Source organism: Miscanthus floridulus, chromosome 19, assembly GCF_019320115.1.
Source record: "Miscanthus floridulus cultivar M001 chromosome 19, ASM1932011v1, whole genome shotgun sequence".
In the NCBI taxonomy this organism is placed as follows: Eukaryota; Viridiplantae; Streptophyta; class Magnoliopsida; order Poales; family Poaceae; genus Miscanthus; species Miscanthus floridulus.
In genome coordinates, this window is record NC_089598.1 from 4,963,364 (window position 1) to 4,978,702 (window position 15,339).

At 45.0% G+C, this 15,339-nt stretch overlaps 3 protein-coding genes and 1 pseudogene across 3 annotated transcripts; all 4 read left to right on the plus strand.

Moving 5' to 3' along the window:
* The first annotated feature begins 496 nt into the window (after window positions 1–496).
* On the plus strand, window positions 497–1,221 carry LOC136525424 (uncharacterized). The gene is made up of 2 exons (XM_066518414.1): window positions 497–1,002; window positions 1,128–1,221. Exons 1-2 carry the CDS (start codon window positions 497–499, stop codon window positions 1,219–1,221), a joined length of 600 nt encoding a protein of 199 aa, XP_066374511.1.
* A 743-nt stretch (window positions 1,222–1,964) lies between these two features.
* On the plus strand, window positions 1,965–6,169 carry LOC136525425 (uncharacterized). The gene is made up of 4 exons (XM_066518415.1): window positions 1,965–2,736; window positions 5,418–5,677; window positions 5,853–6,041; window positions 6,125–6,169. The coding sequence occupies exons 1-4, from the start codon at window positions 1,965–1,967 to the stop codon at window positions 6,167–6,169; spliced, it is 1,266 nt and encodes a 421-aa protein (XP_066374512.1).
* Window positions 6,170–6,195: 26 nt separating this feature from the next.
* LOC136525426 (uncharacterized) lies at window positions 6,196–7,193 on the plus strand. Its single transcript, XM_066518416.1, has 4 exons — window positions 6,196–6,328; window positions 6,417–6,590; window positions 6,665–6,828; window positions 7,142–7,193. The coding sequence occupies exons 1-4, from the start codon at window positions 6,206–6,208 to the stop codon at window positions 7,191–7,193; spliced, it is 513 nt and encodes a 170-aa protein (XP_066374513.1). The 5' UTR covers window positions 6,196–6,205.
* Window positions 7,194–9,892: 2,699 nt separating this feature from the next.
* Window positions 9,893–15,169, plus strand: LOC136525427 (uncharacterized; annotated as a pseudogene).
* The last annotated feature ends 170 nt before the right edge of the window (window positions 15,170–15,339 follow it).

Below are 15,339 nucleotides of genomic sequence, written 5' to 3' on the forward strand. Positions count from 1 at the left end.
TTTAGTGATTTTCTGAATTCGTTTGAATTTTATACAATTTAAAAACACTTTGGCCACAACTTTGTCCTCATGTTTCGTTAACAAGATGTGAAAAATATCCCGCAAGTTCCTGGATACGGCCTCAAAACACACTCACTAGCATGACAATCATTTTTTGAATGATTAGATTTCATTATTCGATGCACCTGCAGTTCAAACTTGCTTTTTGCGAAATAAATCAACAAAACAAAAATAATTCTAAAAATATAGTAAAAAGTCACAAAATTCAACCAAATTTTAACATGTACTTTAAAGCACTGTAGCAACCCTAAAGAAAAATCTAGGAGCAAAAATATAAAAAAAATTCTTTGCCGAGTGCCAGACCTGGCACTCGGCAAAGGGGGTCTTTGCCGAGTGCCAGAGACAGGGCACTCGGCAAAGAAAATAAATAAAAAATAAATAAAAAACCTTTGCCGAGTGCCGGCCCGTGGCACTCGGCAAAGGACCTAACATCAAAATGGGCTCTGCCCGGCCCACCCCGTCCAAACCCTATCCACACAACCACTCCCCGCCGCCTACGCGCCGCCGCCGCCGCCGCACCCGCGCCGCCGCCCGCTCCCGCTCCCGCGTCGCCCGCGCGCGCTGCCCCGACGCCGGCATCAAGCCCCGCCCCGACCCTCCCCATCGCCGATTTGCGCCGCGCCGCGTCAGGTCCCGCTTCCCGCCGCCGCGACCGGCGAAGAGCGCCGCACCCGGCCCTACCGGCCGCTGCCCCGCTGCTCCCCGCCCCGCCATGCCCCACCGAACGACCGATGCAGAAGGAGGAAGAAGGGGGAGAGGAAGGAGGAAGGAGAGGAAGGAGGAAGAAGGAGGAAGAAGAGGAAGGAGAGGAAGAAGAAGGAGAGGAAGAAGAGTAGAAGTAGGAGGAGGCCGGGAGGAGAGGAAAGAGGAGGTTGCCTTCCCGTTCCGTTCCCGGCGCCATCATCCCCGTGTTCCCGTCTCGTCGACGCCTCTGCCGCCAAGGTATAATGATGTGCCATTGTGATTGTCGGCCTTCGAGCCGTTGTGATTGTCGGCCTTCGAGCCGTTGTGATTGTCGGCCTTCGAGCCGTTGTGATTGTCGGCCTTCGTGCCGTTGTTTTTTGCAGGTTTTGGAAACCTCCCCGTGCAGGGGAGGTGCTGCCAAAATTTAGAATTGACCCAAATCTATTTGTTTTTCATGCAGGTGAAGGAACTGTCTGAGCGGAGCCTTAGCACCTTGGCTACACCGATCGTCTTCCTCGGCGTTGCGGGTCTGCCTGCACCGCGTCGCCTCGCCACTGCACCCACTCGCCACCGCCCCACTAGCCTGACTCCACCGACACCCTAGGTATAACCCCTCTTTTGCGTACCTTGGTCGTAGATCGCGTAACCAAGTTAGGCGTCTCCTGTCCGAAAGAGATACGGTTGGTTGTATGCATATCTTTGCATATCTACGACCGTATCTTTTTCAGATTATCCACGTTATTTGGACAGCCCGCGGATGCGTAGATGAGTTTAGTTTCCATGGTCCGCTCCGATCTGAGACAGGGTTTCGGCATTACCTCCCCGTTGTTCTTCGGATACACACTCTCCCTGCCAGGACGTGTATCGGGAGAACAGCAGGGAGGTGCTTTCGAAATTATGTCTGGGATAGAAGCAGACCATGGTAACTAACCTCATTTATGCATCCACGGGTAGGATTAGGACCTATCCTCATCTATTAGACAGTATGAAAGTCGTGTAGATGTAGTTCATGGTTGCATTACTCGCTGGCATTTTAGAGGATGGATGACCGTCAGTGGATGTACACGGGCTAGAAAAGTCACATGGAGTACACAGATGAATGGTTTCGCAAGACCGAGGCTTTTTTGAACAAGGCATTTGGCAAGGCTTCGTCATCACATCTGCTAGAGCCGTGTCCCTGCTCCAAATGTGCAAACAGGAGAAGGATAAATAGGGTCAACATGGGTAAACATCTTGTGAAGAATAGATATATGCCGGGCTACACCCGGTGGATCTACCATGGTGAAGCCCATCGTACGAGAGAGGAGGTGGTGAGACCACGCGTCGAAGCTTTTGATGATGATGCCGGTGTACCAGACTTGTTAGATGATGTTCACCAAGCACTCGGCGTTGACGAACGCGAGAAGGAGGAGATGGAGGCAGCCACAAAGGCTTTCTACGAGATGATGAACTCTGCTCAGAAGCCCCTTTACGATCGGTCCTCGGTGTCTGAATTTGATGCCATTGGACGCTTGATGGCGTTGAAGTCCGAGTTAAACATCAGTCGAGACGGCTTCGATAAGATGTTGATCGTGATTGGCACCCTGCTTTCGGAGGGCCACATTCTACCAAAGAGCATGTATGATTCAAAGAAGCTCCTTCGGGCACTTAAGATGCCGTATGAGCAAATACATGCTTGTCTGAAGGGGTGCGTCCTATTCTGGAAAGAACATGTGGACGCAAAGTACTGTCCAAAGTGTGAATCGTCTAGGTACCTAGAGACAGACTCTGGTGATGGTCAGAAGAGTCAGACGACAGTCCCAGTGAAGATCGTACGGCGCCTTCCGTTCCTATTGAGGATCCAACGGATATTCATGAACGAGGAATCCGCGAAACAGATGACATGGCACAAAAATGGAAAACGGTACAGTCCAGAGAAGATGGTGCATCTAGCCGATGGTGAAGCATGGAAACACTTCGATGACATATATCATGAAAAAGCTGGAGAGGCTCGTAATGTACGTGTTGCGTTGGCAACAGACGGGTTCAATCCTTATGAAATGATGGCTGCCCCATACACATGTTGGCCCGTGTTCGTTATCCCCCTCAATCTCCCCCCCGGTGTCTCCTTTGAATGACATAACATATTCTTGTCGTTGATAATTCCTGGACACCCGGAGAGTAATATGGGTGTGTTCATGGAGCCGGTGATTGATGAATTGATCCATGCTTGGGAGGTAGGGGTATGGACATACGACAGAGCTACAAAGACAAGCTTCAAAATACACGTTTGGTACCAGTACTCCATGCATGACTTCCTGGCATATGGGTTATTCAGCGGTTGGTGTGTTCACGGGAAGTTCCCATGCCCAGTATGCAAGGAAGCTTTGAGGTTCATCTGGTTACGGAAGGGTGGCAAGTATTTGTCGTTCGACACACATCGGCAATTCCTCCCTTCTGAGCATCCATTCAGACAAGACATCAAGAACTTTACGAAAGGTGTCGTAGTGACAGACCCTCCACCGCGGATGATGACTGGTGCCGAGGTTCATGTGCAGATAGATGCTCTCGTGTCCGCTCTAGATGGTGGGTTTGTGGGATATGGTGAGCAACATATGTGGACACATAAGTTAGGCTTGACGAGGCTCCCCTATTTCGATGACCTTCTTCTGCCACATAACATCGATGTAATGCACACCGAGAAGAATGTCGCCGAGGCACTTTGGGGAACACTCATGGACACTGAAAAGTCTAAGGACAACACTAAGGCTAGAGTGGACCTGGCAATGTTATGTGATAGACCAAAGCAAGAGATGCAGCCTCCTAGAGGCAACAAGACATGGAGGCGGCCTAAGGTCGATTTCATCTTGACCAGGGATTAGAGGAGGGAAGTACTTCAATGGATCCAAACGCTAATGTTCCCTGATGGGTATGCAGCGAATCTGAGGAGGGGAGTCAACTTAGGCACTCTGCGAGTCAATGGGATGAAGAGTCATGACTTCCACATCGGGATTGAGCGGCTTCTTCCAGCGATGGTTCGAGGCTATGTCCCTAATCATATATGGCAAGTGCTTGCAGAGTTGAGCTATTTCTTTCGCCAGCTTTGTGCAAAGGAGCTTGACCGGTCCGTCATTCGTGACTTGGAAAAGCGGCACCTGTGTTGGTCTGTTAGTTGGAGAAGATCTTTCCACCTGGCTTCTTCTTGCCGATGCAGCATTTGATTATGCACCTCCCCTATGAGGCACGTATGGGGGGGCCCGTGCAGGCCCGGTGGTGCTATCCAATCGAGAGATGTCTGAAGACTGTTCGAACAAAATGTAGAAATAAGGCCAAAATTGAGGCTTCCATTGCAGAGGAAACCGTTAGGGACGAGGTGGGAACCTTCACATAGAAATAATACAAACCGAACCTCCTTCCTAGCGTGCATAATCCACCCCCTCGTTACAATGCTGGCGAAAATGAATTGAAGCTCAGCCTTTTCCAAGGGCAGCTCGGAAGCGCAAGTGCATCGACCACTAAGCAATTGAAAAATGAAGAGTGGCGCAGTATCATGCTGTATGTGTTGACCAACCTTGTCGAGGTGCAGTCGTTCATTGGGTAAGTTCTCAACCCCCTTGTTTCGATACGCCGTCACACTATTTCGCATCCAAACCCCTTATTTCTCTTTGGTATAGGGAATTCACTTGTCAAACCTGGCAAGGACGAAGGGATCCAACCCCGCAGGAAACTGATACCCTTCTTTCAAAGGGTGTGGGACCAGGGAGGCCCGATTTCATTTCTTGGTTCAAACAGAAGGCCCAAACTGATGTTACTATAAGTGACGAGTTAAGACAGGTTGCAAATGGCTGTGCCATTAGGGTCAAGTCATTTAATGGCTATGACGTGAATGAATATCGCTTTCAAACAACATGCTACGAGCAGAGTCGGCCCAATCGAAAGACCACAAATAGCGGAGTTTTAACACCAGGCACTGATGAGGTCCAATATTATGGAAGAATTGAGGAAATCTATGAACTTTCATTTCATGGTTCCAAAGCTCTTAATCTTGTCATATTCAAATGCCACTGGTTTGATCCTGGAGCAACGAGACGGACCCCTAATCTTGGGCTAGTGGAGATTCAACCAGATTCCGTCTACCTAGGAAAAGTGTCTATATTGTGGCTCAACAGGCCTACCAGGTGTATTATATGCCGTACGCATGCCAAGACGAAGAGCTTAAGGGTTGGGCTATTGTGCACAAGGTATCACCACATGGTAAACTACCTGCCCCAAACGATGAAGATTACAACTTCAATCCAAGCACATATGAGGGAGAGTTCTTTTAAGAAGAGGGGCTACAAGGAAGCTTTGTGATAGACTTAACCGAAGCGATAGAAATGGAAGTAGACAATGAAAGGGTTGATGATGAGGATGCTGGAGATGAGGTCCAAAATGTGGATGACCTACAAATGCTTGAGCGATTATGTTTAGGCAATGACAATGAAGACAACATTCCTCCTTCAATTAGTGTTGATGATTTGGACAATGTTGATAGCGATGATGAGACCTATGATCCAGCTAATCCAAATAATGACGATTATTTCTAATAAATGTAATACTAAAGTTGATTATCATTTTGCATCTATTTCTAATTAAGTGTTTTGTAAGCATGAATATTATTTCTAATACATGTAATACTTTTCTTTTTTTTTCAGGTGATTCAACAAAGATGGCGGATGGGCGTCATAGGCCCGTCAGGTCGCTTTACCAAGTGGGGGAGGAGGCCGAGGGGTCGGACGTGAGGAGGAGGAGGAACCCGAGGAGCAGGAGGCCCCCGGCACGTCTCCAGGTGTCGAAGGAGGCAGAGCCGGTGACGCACGTGGAGAGGGCGCACGAGGAGGAGGAGGAGGAGGCACCCTTCGACGAGCAGGAGGCGTTGGCGGGAGGCACGGGTTCCTCTTCCTCTGCTCCGAGGGTGTACCTATGAGGTCCCGTGAGCCTCCCTGCTTTTCCACTTCCTCATCGCCGCCTAGTGATTCGCCCTGAAGGGCAAAAGTAAGTAAACTTGACATTTTATTTGCCCCTACTTCATATGATAAGTTCAAACAAAGATGAACTGCTAATTTTTCTTAATCACGTGCAGGAACTAGGTGGTTGTGTCCAGTGCTGGTGCACGCACCCCCAATGGCATCCTGGGTCTTCTATGCAGGCAACACTACCCCGGCATCATCACGTACAAGAACAACACGTTGGTGGCCTGTTCGTTTGACCACTACGCCATCACCGCTGATACGGAGCCGTACCCCAACAAGGCAGCACGGGTCATTGGGGAGTTCTGGGTAAGTCTCCTCGCATAGCATTGCTTCTTTCATTGAACTTTTTCTTTAAAAAATATCCATACAAATATCGTGTTTGTCCGCAGGCTTATTTCAAATGCGAGGAGGGATTTGAGGGCAGGAAGGATTAGGTGGCGACCAAAGCCTGCCAAAAGCTCGTCGTTGACATGATTCACGAGGCGAAGATCCAGGCCGTTGTCACCTACTACGGGTCAAAGCTTGGACAGAGGGTCAAAAAGGCCGACGCCAGAACCATGGACCTGACCCGGGAGCAGTACATTGAGGTTGAGGTACATGAGAACATCCAGATTGATTCGTTTTGAGAATAAGTAGGTTTAATTCGATCATCTTATATGTCAATTACCGGATGACATGCAGATGATTCCCTGGTGGTGCGGATCGTATCCCGAGGCGTGGGAGAAGATCGTGGACAACTGGTTTACGGAGGGGTATGCCTCGACGCACAACGCTGCAAGGGAACGACGTTTGGAGATGCAAGGACCAGCACACCATCAAGGCAGCTGCAACCTCGCCGGATACAGAGATGCATGGGTACACGAATTCATTTATCTATTCTGATGCTCAATTATTACTGATTTCTAATCTTCTTGATGTCTTTCTCGTAGAGGGCGGCACATCAAGGCCAGGAGTGCTCGGACTTCCAGGCATGGTGCATGTCCCACAAGGGAAAGGCGACGTCCGACGTCTCCTTCAGCCTAGAGGACGGGCCCCAGGAGTACATGAACCCGAGCGTCCACACCCGCATCAGCGAGTACACGTCGGCGGCAAGGTCAGTCCATGGGCCAGACTTCAACCCATGCACATAGGAGATTGATACGGAGCTCGTCATGAGGTTGAGAGGAGGGAAGAAGCACGGCCGCATGTGGATTGCCGATGGCACAATCAACTCGACCGTTGTCCCCGACCTCTCCACGATCCGACCCCGGAGCACGAGCGAGAGCCCGGCCATACGCACAAGGCCGACCATTGCACAACAGCGGGTCGACGTCTTCGAGGTAATTTCAGTTTGACTCATCGTATATTGACTTTTACACACCGTAATTAGCTATGCATTACTGAAACATTGGAGTGAAATGTTGTAGGCCTGGCTCGAAGAAGAAGCTCGGCAGCGTCAAGAGCTGCAGGCGCAGCTGATGTCCCAGCGTCAGACCTATGAGAGTAGGTTGATGGGCATCACGGAGACCTATGAGACTCGGTTGTCGAGCATCACGGGCTTCCTTCAAAGCCTTGGGCAACATACGGGTCTTGCTGTGCCACCTGAGCTGCTCGCTCCACCACCTCCACCTGCAGCCTCACCCTGGGATGGACCTACACCTATGAGTATGAAAGTTAATTGCAGTCTCTTACATGCAAGTAATTTCTAATTAGCTAGCCAAGTACATGTCTAACACATAGAATATATACTCCTTTGTGCAGCCTCAGTCGGCGGGTTCCAATAATCCGCCTAATCGTCAGGATCCGTATCAGTCACCGCCCGATCAAAGGCGTATTTGGTAATGAGTTTGAACTTGTCCATGTTCATGGAATTGTGGTAATAAACTGGATGTTAGATGATGAACAACTTTTGAACTTGTGAATTTCGATGTGATATATTAGACACTTATGTTTGTGACTTCTAAATGGTGTTTGTGATATGTAAGTGATGAATGTGTGATAATGGGATGGATGTGTGATGAATGTCATGTATTTGAAGAATGTGATGAATATCTGTGAAATTTTCTGTTTGAATGTGTGATGGAAGTGTTGGAATGTAAAAACAAGAAAAAATAGGCAATTATAGACGCTTTGCCGAGTGTCACACTCGACAAAGGCCTCTTTGCCGAGTGCAACGCCCACTGCACTCGGCAAAGCTGGTAAAAACTGGAGGAAAACACCAGATTTCCCAGCTTTGCCGAGTGTAATGGCAAGGACACTCGGCAAAGCTAGGCTCTTTGCTGAGTGTCAGGCCACGACACTCGGCAAAGGGGAAGGCTTTGCCGAGTGTCACCGCAGACACTTGGCAAAGAGACTTTTTTAAAAAAAATAAAAAATTCTTTGCCGAGAGCCGACACTCGGCAAACAATTTCGGGAAAAAAATTATATAAATTCTTTGCCGAGTGTCGTACTTGAGACACTCGGCAAAGGAACCATCATGATAGCGCACCGTTAACGGCTACTTTTCTTTGCCGAGTGTCCGGTCGACACTCGGCAAAAGCTTTGCCGAGTGCCCGACAAATGACACTCGGCAAAGAAGGCTTTGCCGACTTTTTTTTCTTCGAGTGGCCTATGCCGAGTGCAACGCTCGGCAAAGCCTTTGCCGAGTGTTTTTAGGCCTTTGCTAAGTGCGTAGGCACTCGGTAAAGTCTCTGTTTCCAGTAGTGAACTCAGTACCACATCCTCTTTAATTGTCATATTTAGCAATGATTGGAAATTTAGCAACCAGATATAGTGGTCAGGTGCTATGTGCTGATATAAGGTTTCAAAATTCTATTGGAAAAAGTCTACTTAACCCCTCGCCTATCAACCATGGTCTACTTCACCCCCAAACTATAAAACCGTCTATTTTACCCCCTGAACTTTTCAAAAACGTCTATTTTACCCCCCGGTGGTTTTCGACGGTGGTTTTGCTACAGTGATGGTGGTTTTGTCTTTTCTTTTTATTTATTTTCGCTGAATCTTTGAAAAATCATAGTAAATCATAGAAAAATCATAAAATAGAAAATCCAATTTTGTTCGACTCCACATGAGTAGATCTACATAGTTAACATATAATGTGGTATGCTTTAGTACAAATGTTTTGCTGTACCTTTAGATTAATTGTAAAATCTAATTTTGTCTGTAATTAATTAGAATTTATCTATAACTAAGTTATACATGGTCCACTGAGTACGAAATTTTTACTATAGTTCAAGCATACAATAATTAGCCTACCATAAAAATTTCACCATAATTGGACCACAGAAGCTGCAGCTATGAATTGTTCCAATTAATTACAGACAAAATTGGATTTTCCAATTAATCTAAAACTACAGCAAAAATTTTGTACTAAAGCATATCATATTATATGTTCATTGTGTAGATCTACTCATGTGGAGTCCAACAAAATTAGATTTTCTATTTTATAATTTTTCTGTGATTTACTATGATTTTTTAAAGATTCACCAGAAATAAATAAAAAAGGAAAAGACAAAACCACCGTCGAAAACTGCCCGGAGGGGTAAAATAGACGGTTTTGAAAAGTTCAGGGGGTAAAATAGATGATTTTATAGTTTGGGGGGTGAAGTAGACCATGGTTGATAGGTGGGGGGTTAAGTAGACTTTTTCCAAATTCTATTGCCCAGTAGCATCAAATCTTTACATACTGTTTCATTAATAATTCTGAATATACCTGAGCAAAAACACAAGTCAGTTCCTTCCTCTGTAATTACAAAAATAATTAGTGAATAGGTTAGATTAGGCAGCCAATACCAATGGGAAACAGTAATTGGTCAGGCGCTGTATCGAATTAATTACTGATTTCTAAACAAATTTTGTATAATTCCTAAGATTGTGGCACTGTGCTTTGTACATTTCTCTATTCTCTAGGATAGCAGTATAAGTATAAAGCTTACATGGTTTTTGTGGGTAAAAAAAATAGCTGGCTAGGCCTCATTTGTACACTCATGTTGCATGTTTTATGCCGAGCTGGAAGGACGTGGAGGGGTCGCTGTTCGTCGTCAAGTGGTTTGTCTCGTCAATTTCTCTGAATTGTGAAACGTGATTCAAACCAAATGTGCTTCCTGATATGAAATATCTAACCACAAAACTGAAACCTTTTTGTTCGATACACTAAATTCCAGGTGCTTAAAAGAGCAATGCACCTGGAGATCGGTATAATGCAAAAAATATTTTTATCCTTCATAGTAGTTAACATCAGGAAGCAAGAGCAATTTGAATCTTGCCAAATTATGTATATATAAGCTTCTCATCAGTTTGGTTTCACATGTGTGCTATGTACTCTGAGATGATGTCCTTTCACAAATTAACTTTTTCTACGCTTCTTTTAATCTTCAGATCCTTTTTGGTTTGAGTACAGGACTCGCTGAACCTGGAGTCAGTATAATCAGTAAACTTGCTTTTCAGGCGATCAAGGTATAATCAGTAAAGCTGCTTGGCATATCCATTTTCTATGCACTTGCTTTTCCCAGTTTGTATCTGTATTGTTCAGTCACTGGAAATTTAGCTTTGACATGCATGTATTCAGGTTTGTGTCAAAATTTTTTGGCCATATAGATGTATTTTTCAGCGAGCTTTTTTCTCAATACCAAGGATCTACTCTTTGACTTCTCTGCTGATAATGACTACTGCAGCTTTGATTGTCCATCATGTGGCTGACACACTGCTGCAGACCGCCCTAGCAGCAATCCAGGTTTTGCTCCCTACCGTTCAGCATCCAGCATGCCTTATTTTTCATGATCCGGTACACCCATAATCTGTTATCTTAGTAGTAAACATATTTGTTCAAATATGCCCAACAATATTCCGTTATCTGATGGCATGTGTTTGTGGTTCAGTAAATAGTGCCCGCTCTCGGTACAAGCAAGACTCAAGGTATACTTCCCGCTTACCGAACTTTCTGCCTGTATTGTGCACAAATAAATTGTAAGTGGGTCCATTTGTACTTTTTGCATTTTAGCTTGCAAAATTTCTTGAAGATAACTTGTTGATCATTCCGATTAATCTGTACCTTCCAGTTATCTCTGCTGGCTCTTGGGTGACGATTGACGAACAGTTCAGGTACTACCACATTTCTGTTGTAGTTACATATATTTACTTCAGAGTTGACGAACAATGCACTAATGCTACATTTTTTCTCTTCTTTGTCTCATGCCACATTTCCTGTACGGTATACGGCAATAGGTGCCTAGCAGCCACAAGAGATTTTTAGAGGAGTCAGAACGATAGGTGCCTAGCAGCCACAATTGATTTTTCAAAGAGTTATATATATAGTCACATATCTAAGGGACCCAACCCTAACTTAAGCTAATTGGTTATTTGTATTCGGATCTGATCTAATTACATTTGTGTACATGTAGTATGCCTGCCAACTTCGACCACTTTTAGAGATTAATTTCTGATTGAAACTAGGGATTAATTTTATGTTCAGTTTCATCATAATAGAACCTATGCAAAATAATGAAGGCTGTTCACCATTTGCAGACTTGAGGTAATTGTTTATACACATATCCATAGACGCTTTCACTTGTATTATTTGTGGTGATTAAGTAAATATCTATCAACTTATCTTCAAACAGCTGGTCAAACAACATCAAATTCACAAGCGCAAGTTGATGAACGTGTGCAGCGTAAAAGGGAAAGAGAAAAAGCACGGCATGCAGCAATGACTCAAGAAGAAAGGGATGAAAAAATAAAAAACATAGAGAAAAATATATTCTGAGAAAGGCGGAAACTGCACTAGCTGCTGGGTCGAGAGGTCCACCACATTCTGATTTTTCGTTTCTAAATTTAGTATTACCATTTTTTAGTTTATTTAATGTATAGTGATGTATATGTTGTAAATGTATATACATTGAGCTAAAAGTTTTGTGCAAATTAGGAAAAAATCAGATGGACTAAAACTTTGCAAATTAAGAAATGTTATTTTGCTGTGTATGAATAATACCACCTACTTGTATTAGTCATTGGTTCGCTTATTTGTTGTGTAATTATGTTGTACCAGTTAGAGTTGAATCAACCACGGAAAACACTGATGGCTGTGAAGATAGTGACCGGCTACATCAAAACAACTCATACGAACTCATACAGATTGATAAAGATAATACATGTACCATTTTGGTTTCTTTTGTTCCTAATACTAATTATTTTGTTGTTGTGTTTGTATGATGCCGAGGCCAAGGTTAATATCATGTTATTATATATATGTAGATGACTACTCCGATGGATGTATAGATCAAAGTGGCATAATTGACTTGACTGATGCATCACCTGATCTAAACTCAGGTACATTGTTTTTTTCATTAATGTTATCTATTTGAGAAGAAAAAATGTAGTGGGCAACCCAAATGTCGTTCATGACAATGTAATAAGGAATTAATGTTCTTGCAATATGTGCCCTTCTATAATTTATTTGAGACCGTACTTTTTTTTATTAATATATAGGTTCTGCAAATGCATCCAATTCCATCGACAATATTGTCACGTGTCCAAAAGAGCGTAAGCGTGAACTAGATAGAGCACGACAAGCTACACTGTCTCCTGAACAAAAGACGCTACTAAACAAGAGGCGGCGTGACTTGTATGCGGCAAAAATGTAGCAAGAAAACTACAAATGACTCCACAAGAGAAGAAGGAGAAGCAAAATGAGATGAAGAAAAACTATAATAGGATGGTGAGAGAACACCGAGCCAACAATTTGCATCCGGACTCATTAGCCATGGAGAGCCCTCACTTTAACCCTCAGCTTATTTTCCCTTCTTCACCTCAATCTCCTTAAATGCCTTCACACGATATGAAAATACCCGAATCGAGGGGCACAACTGTTGACATCGCGCTGTCTGTAGTTCAAAATCCAGAAGTCCAAACCCCTGAAATGGCTACAGCACAGACCATACATAGGCATCGAGTGACCACTGGAGAGAGAAATGCCCTTCTATCCCGTCGCAATCGGGCTTTTGAAGCAAACATTGGAAGAAGGGCTAGAGGGTGTGCGGATGGAAAGTGCAATGATTCAAATGACCCGACTCAACTGAGTGTGGTTTACAACAGTAATTAGCCTTGATCAGTATATATTGTTGGTACTTTCACCTTCGCTCTTCTATTCCAAAAACACTTACCTTTTGTTACTACAGGTGGTGTCACCTAGGAAACTCCAGTTCCACCACCTAATAATTGCATAGGTACACAGACACAACCGTCTGTAGTTGACGATACCTCTTCAATGCCTCCAAACGGTGCACAAGCTGATACACCAGACTCTATGGTCGAGGATGGTATTTTCTTTATTAAATTTATCCATTTTTTGTTCTTTTTGTATGCCATTATGTTTCTCTAATCATATATGTGGCCATGTTGCACAGACTATGATGAGGATGTGATATTTGAGGAGGACGAGGAAGAGGATGAGACGTACTTTTTTGCCAGACAAGGTACACCGCGTAATAGTCAAAACAATTTTTTCACAAACTTTCTTTCAACGCGTAACAAATCAACATTTTGTCAGAAGACGACGAGGAGGGAACCAACGTCGAGCTAGATCTCGACACGGATGAGCAAGAGAATAGTGAGCCTGATGTCCCGGATCCATACGACAGGGTTTACGCTAATGTCCTGTCAGAGTCGCACATGCTACCGTTAGTGTCGAACTGCGAGCACTGCAACGCAAAGAAATTCGAGGGTGAACCACCCAGATTCTGTTGTCAGGGTGGAAAGATTCATCTTTCAACTCCTGAGACACCACCAGAGCTCATGAGGTTGTGGTCAAGCTCGGACGCTGATGCTAGGCACTTTCATGCAAACATCAGATATTTCAACGGCCACTTCTCTTTCACTTCTCTGTACTGCCACCTAGATCGTGTGACCACTAACATGCGAATCTGCGGTGTCTACATGTTTCGTGCCCGTGGCCAGATTTACCATAACATATGATCATTTGGTAAAGAGGAGGCTGTCGAAAAGAGACACCTCGACCTTTATTTTTACGACGACGATCCATCCCTCGAGCATCGGATGAGCAAGTGTCATGAGCAATGCGCCCAAAAAGACAGAGAAGTTATAGAGCAATTGGTTAGTATCTTTAATGGGAATCCCTACTCTCAGCAACTAAGGAGTATGGGACACGTTGGAAACCTCGAGGATTACTGGGTCAAGTTGAACCTTGACCAGTGGCTTGACCAGAGAACATATAATGTGCCATTGACATCAGAGGTGGCCATTGTCTGGGTTGAGGGCAGTGAGCGTCACGACCAATTCGAGCATAGTGTTCTCCTGCAAGGGAAGGATCGGTCTATACATGGCATCCACTCATATAATGCATACTACGACCCACTGTTATACCCGGTGTTCTTTCCAATGGGTGAGCTCGGGTGGCACAACTGCATTCCAAAAGTGGGTGTGACTATGGCTCAAGTTGATCGAGCTCGAGCAATCCGCAAAAAGCGTGCTGAGAATGGTGACGATGATGATGGAGATAACTTGAACTCTTTTCAATAATGCAATATAAACTCTTTTCTGTTAACTCATGATACCAATTCGAACAATGTCTCCCTGTAGAACCTGTTGCGAATACATGTGTCTCCGTGCGTGACTACTATTGCTACACGTTCCAGATGCGGCCAGGGATATTTAATCCAATACTCTATGGCCAGCGTCTTTTCCAGCAATTCACCGTCGACACCTACATCAAGATTGAGAACTCACGTTTAGACTACATGAGGAACAATCAAGATACTTTGAGGGCTGACCTATACCAAGGCCTGGTGGACAGCATGCATTCGGGTGAAGGATCTGCTGAGAATATCGGAAGGCATACTGTCCTATCTTCATCATTCATCGGAGGACCCTATGATATGAGGTGCCGATACATGGATGCAATGGCTCTGGGGCAAAAGTATGGTAAACCTGACATCTTCCTCACAATGACATGCAACCCTAACTGGGATGAGATCAAGAATGAACTTTATCCAGGCCAGACACCACAGGACCACCCAGATCTCGTCTCATGGGTCTTCAGAGCAAAGTTAGAGGCGATGAGGAAAATGTTGATGGAGAAAGACATACTTGGGAAGGTGAAGGCCTACGTATATGTAGTGGAGTTCCAGAAGAGGGGCTTGCCACATGCATACTTCTTGCTAATAATGGAATGGAGGTACAAGCTCACATGTGTTAAGCAATATGACATGATTATCAGTGCAGAGCTACCAAACAAGAAGAAGTACCCTGAGCTCTACAAGATGGTGACGAAGCATATGATGCATGGTCCCTGTGGGACGCTAAATCCATACTGTCCGTGCATGGTGGGCCGTGGGTCATGCAAGAACCGTTACCCGCACCCATTCTATGAGGCAACGTCACAGGGAAAGGATCCGTACCCCATCTATTGGCGACGCAATGATGGCCGCATGCTAAAAGTTTGAGGCCATTATCTGGACAATCAATGGGTCATGCCTTACAACACTTGCCTACTACGTACCTTCAACTGCCATATCAATGTTGAGGCCTGTGGGAGCATTAAATCAGTGGTGATGAGGGAGACCGACAAAGCAGACGAGAAAGGGAACATTGATGAGATCAAGCAGTATAGAGA

Coding starts and splice junctions, on each gene's coding strand:
- LOC136525426 (XM_066518416.1), top strand. CDS start 6,206: ATGATTCACGAGGCGAAGATCCAGGCCGTTGTCACCTACTACGGGTCA. Junction 6,329..6,416: donor AGCAGTACATTGAGGTTGAG/GTACATGAGAAC, acceptor GATGACATGCAG/ATGATTCCCTGGTGGTGCGG. Junction 6,591..6,664: donor CCGGATACAGAGATGCATGG/GTACACGAATTC, acceptor TCTTTCTCGTAG/AGGGCGGCACATCAAGGCCA.
- LOC136525424 (XM_066518414.1), top strand. CDS start 497: ATGGGCTCTGCCCGGCCCACCCCGTCCAAACCCTATCCACACAACCAC. Junction 1,003..1,127: donor TCGACGCCTCTGCCGCCAAG/GTATAATGATGT, acceptor TGTTTTTTGCAG/GTTTTGGAAACCTCCCCGTG.
- LOC136525425 (XM_066518415.1), top strand. CDS start 1,965: ATGGGTAAACATCTTGTGAAGAATAGATATATGCCGGGCTACACCCGG. Junction 5,678..5,852: donor CCTCTTCCTCTGCTCCGAGG/GTGTACCTATGA, acceptor TGCAGGAACTAG/GTGGTTGTGTCCAGTGCTGG. Junction 6,042..6,124: donor GGGTCATTGGGGAGTTCTGG/GTAAGTCTCCTC, acceptor GTTTGTCCGCAG/GCTTATTTCAAATGCGAGGA.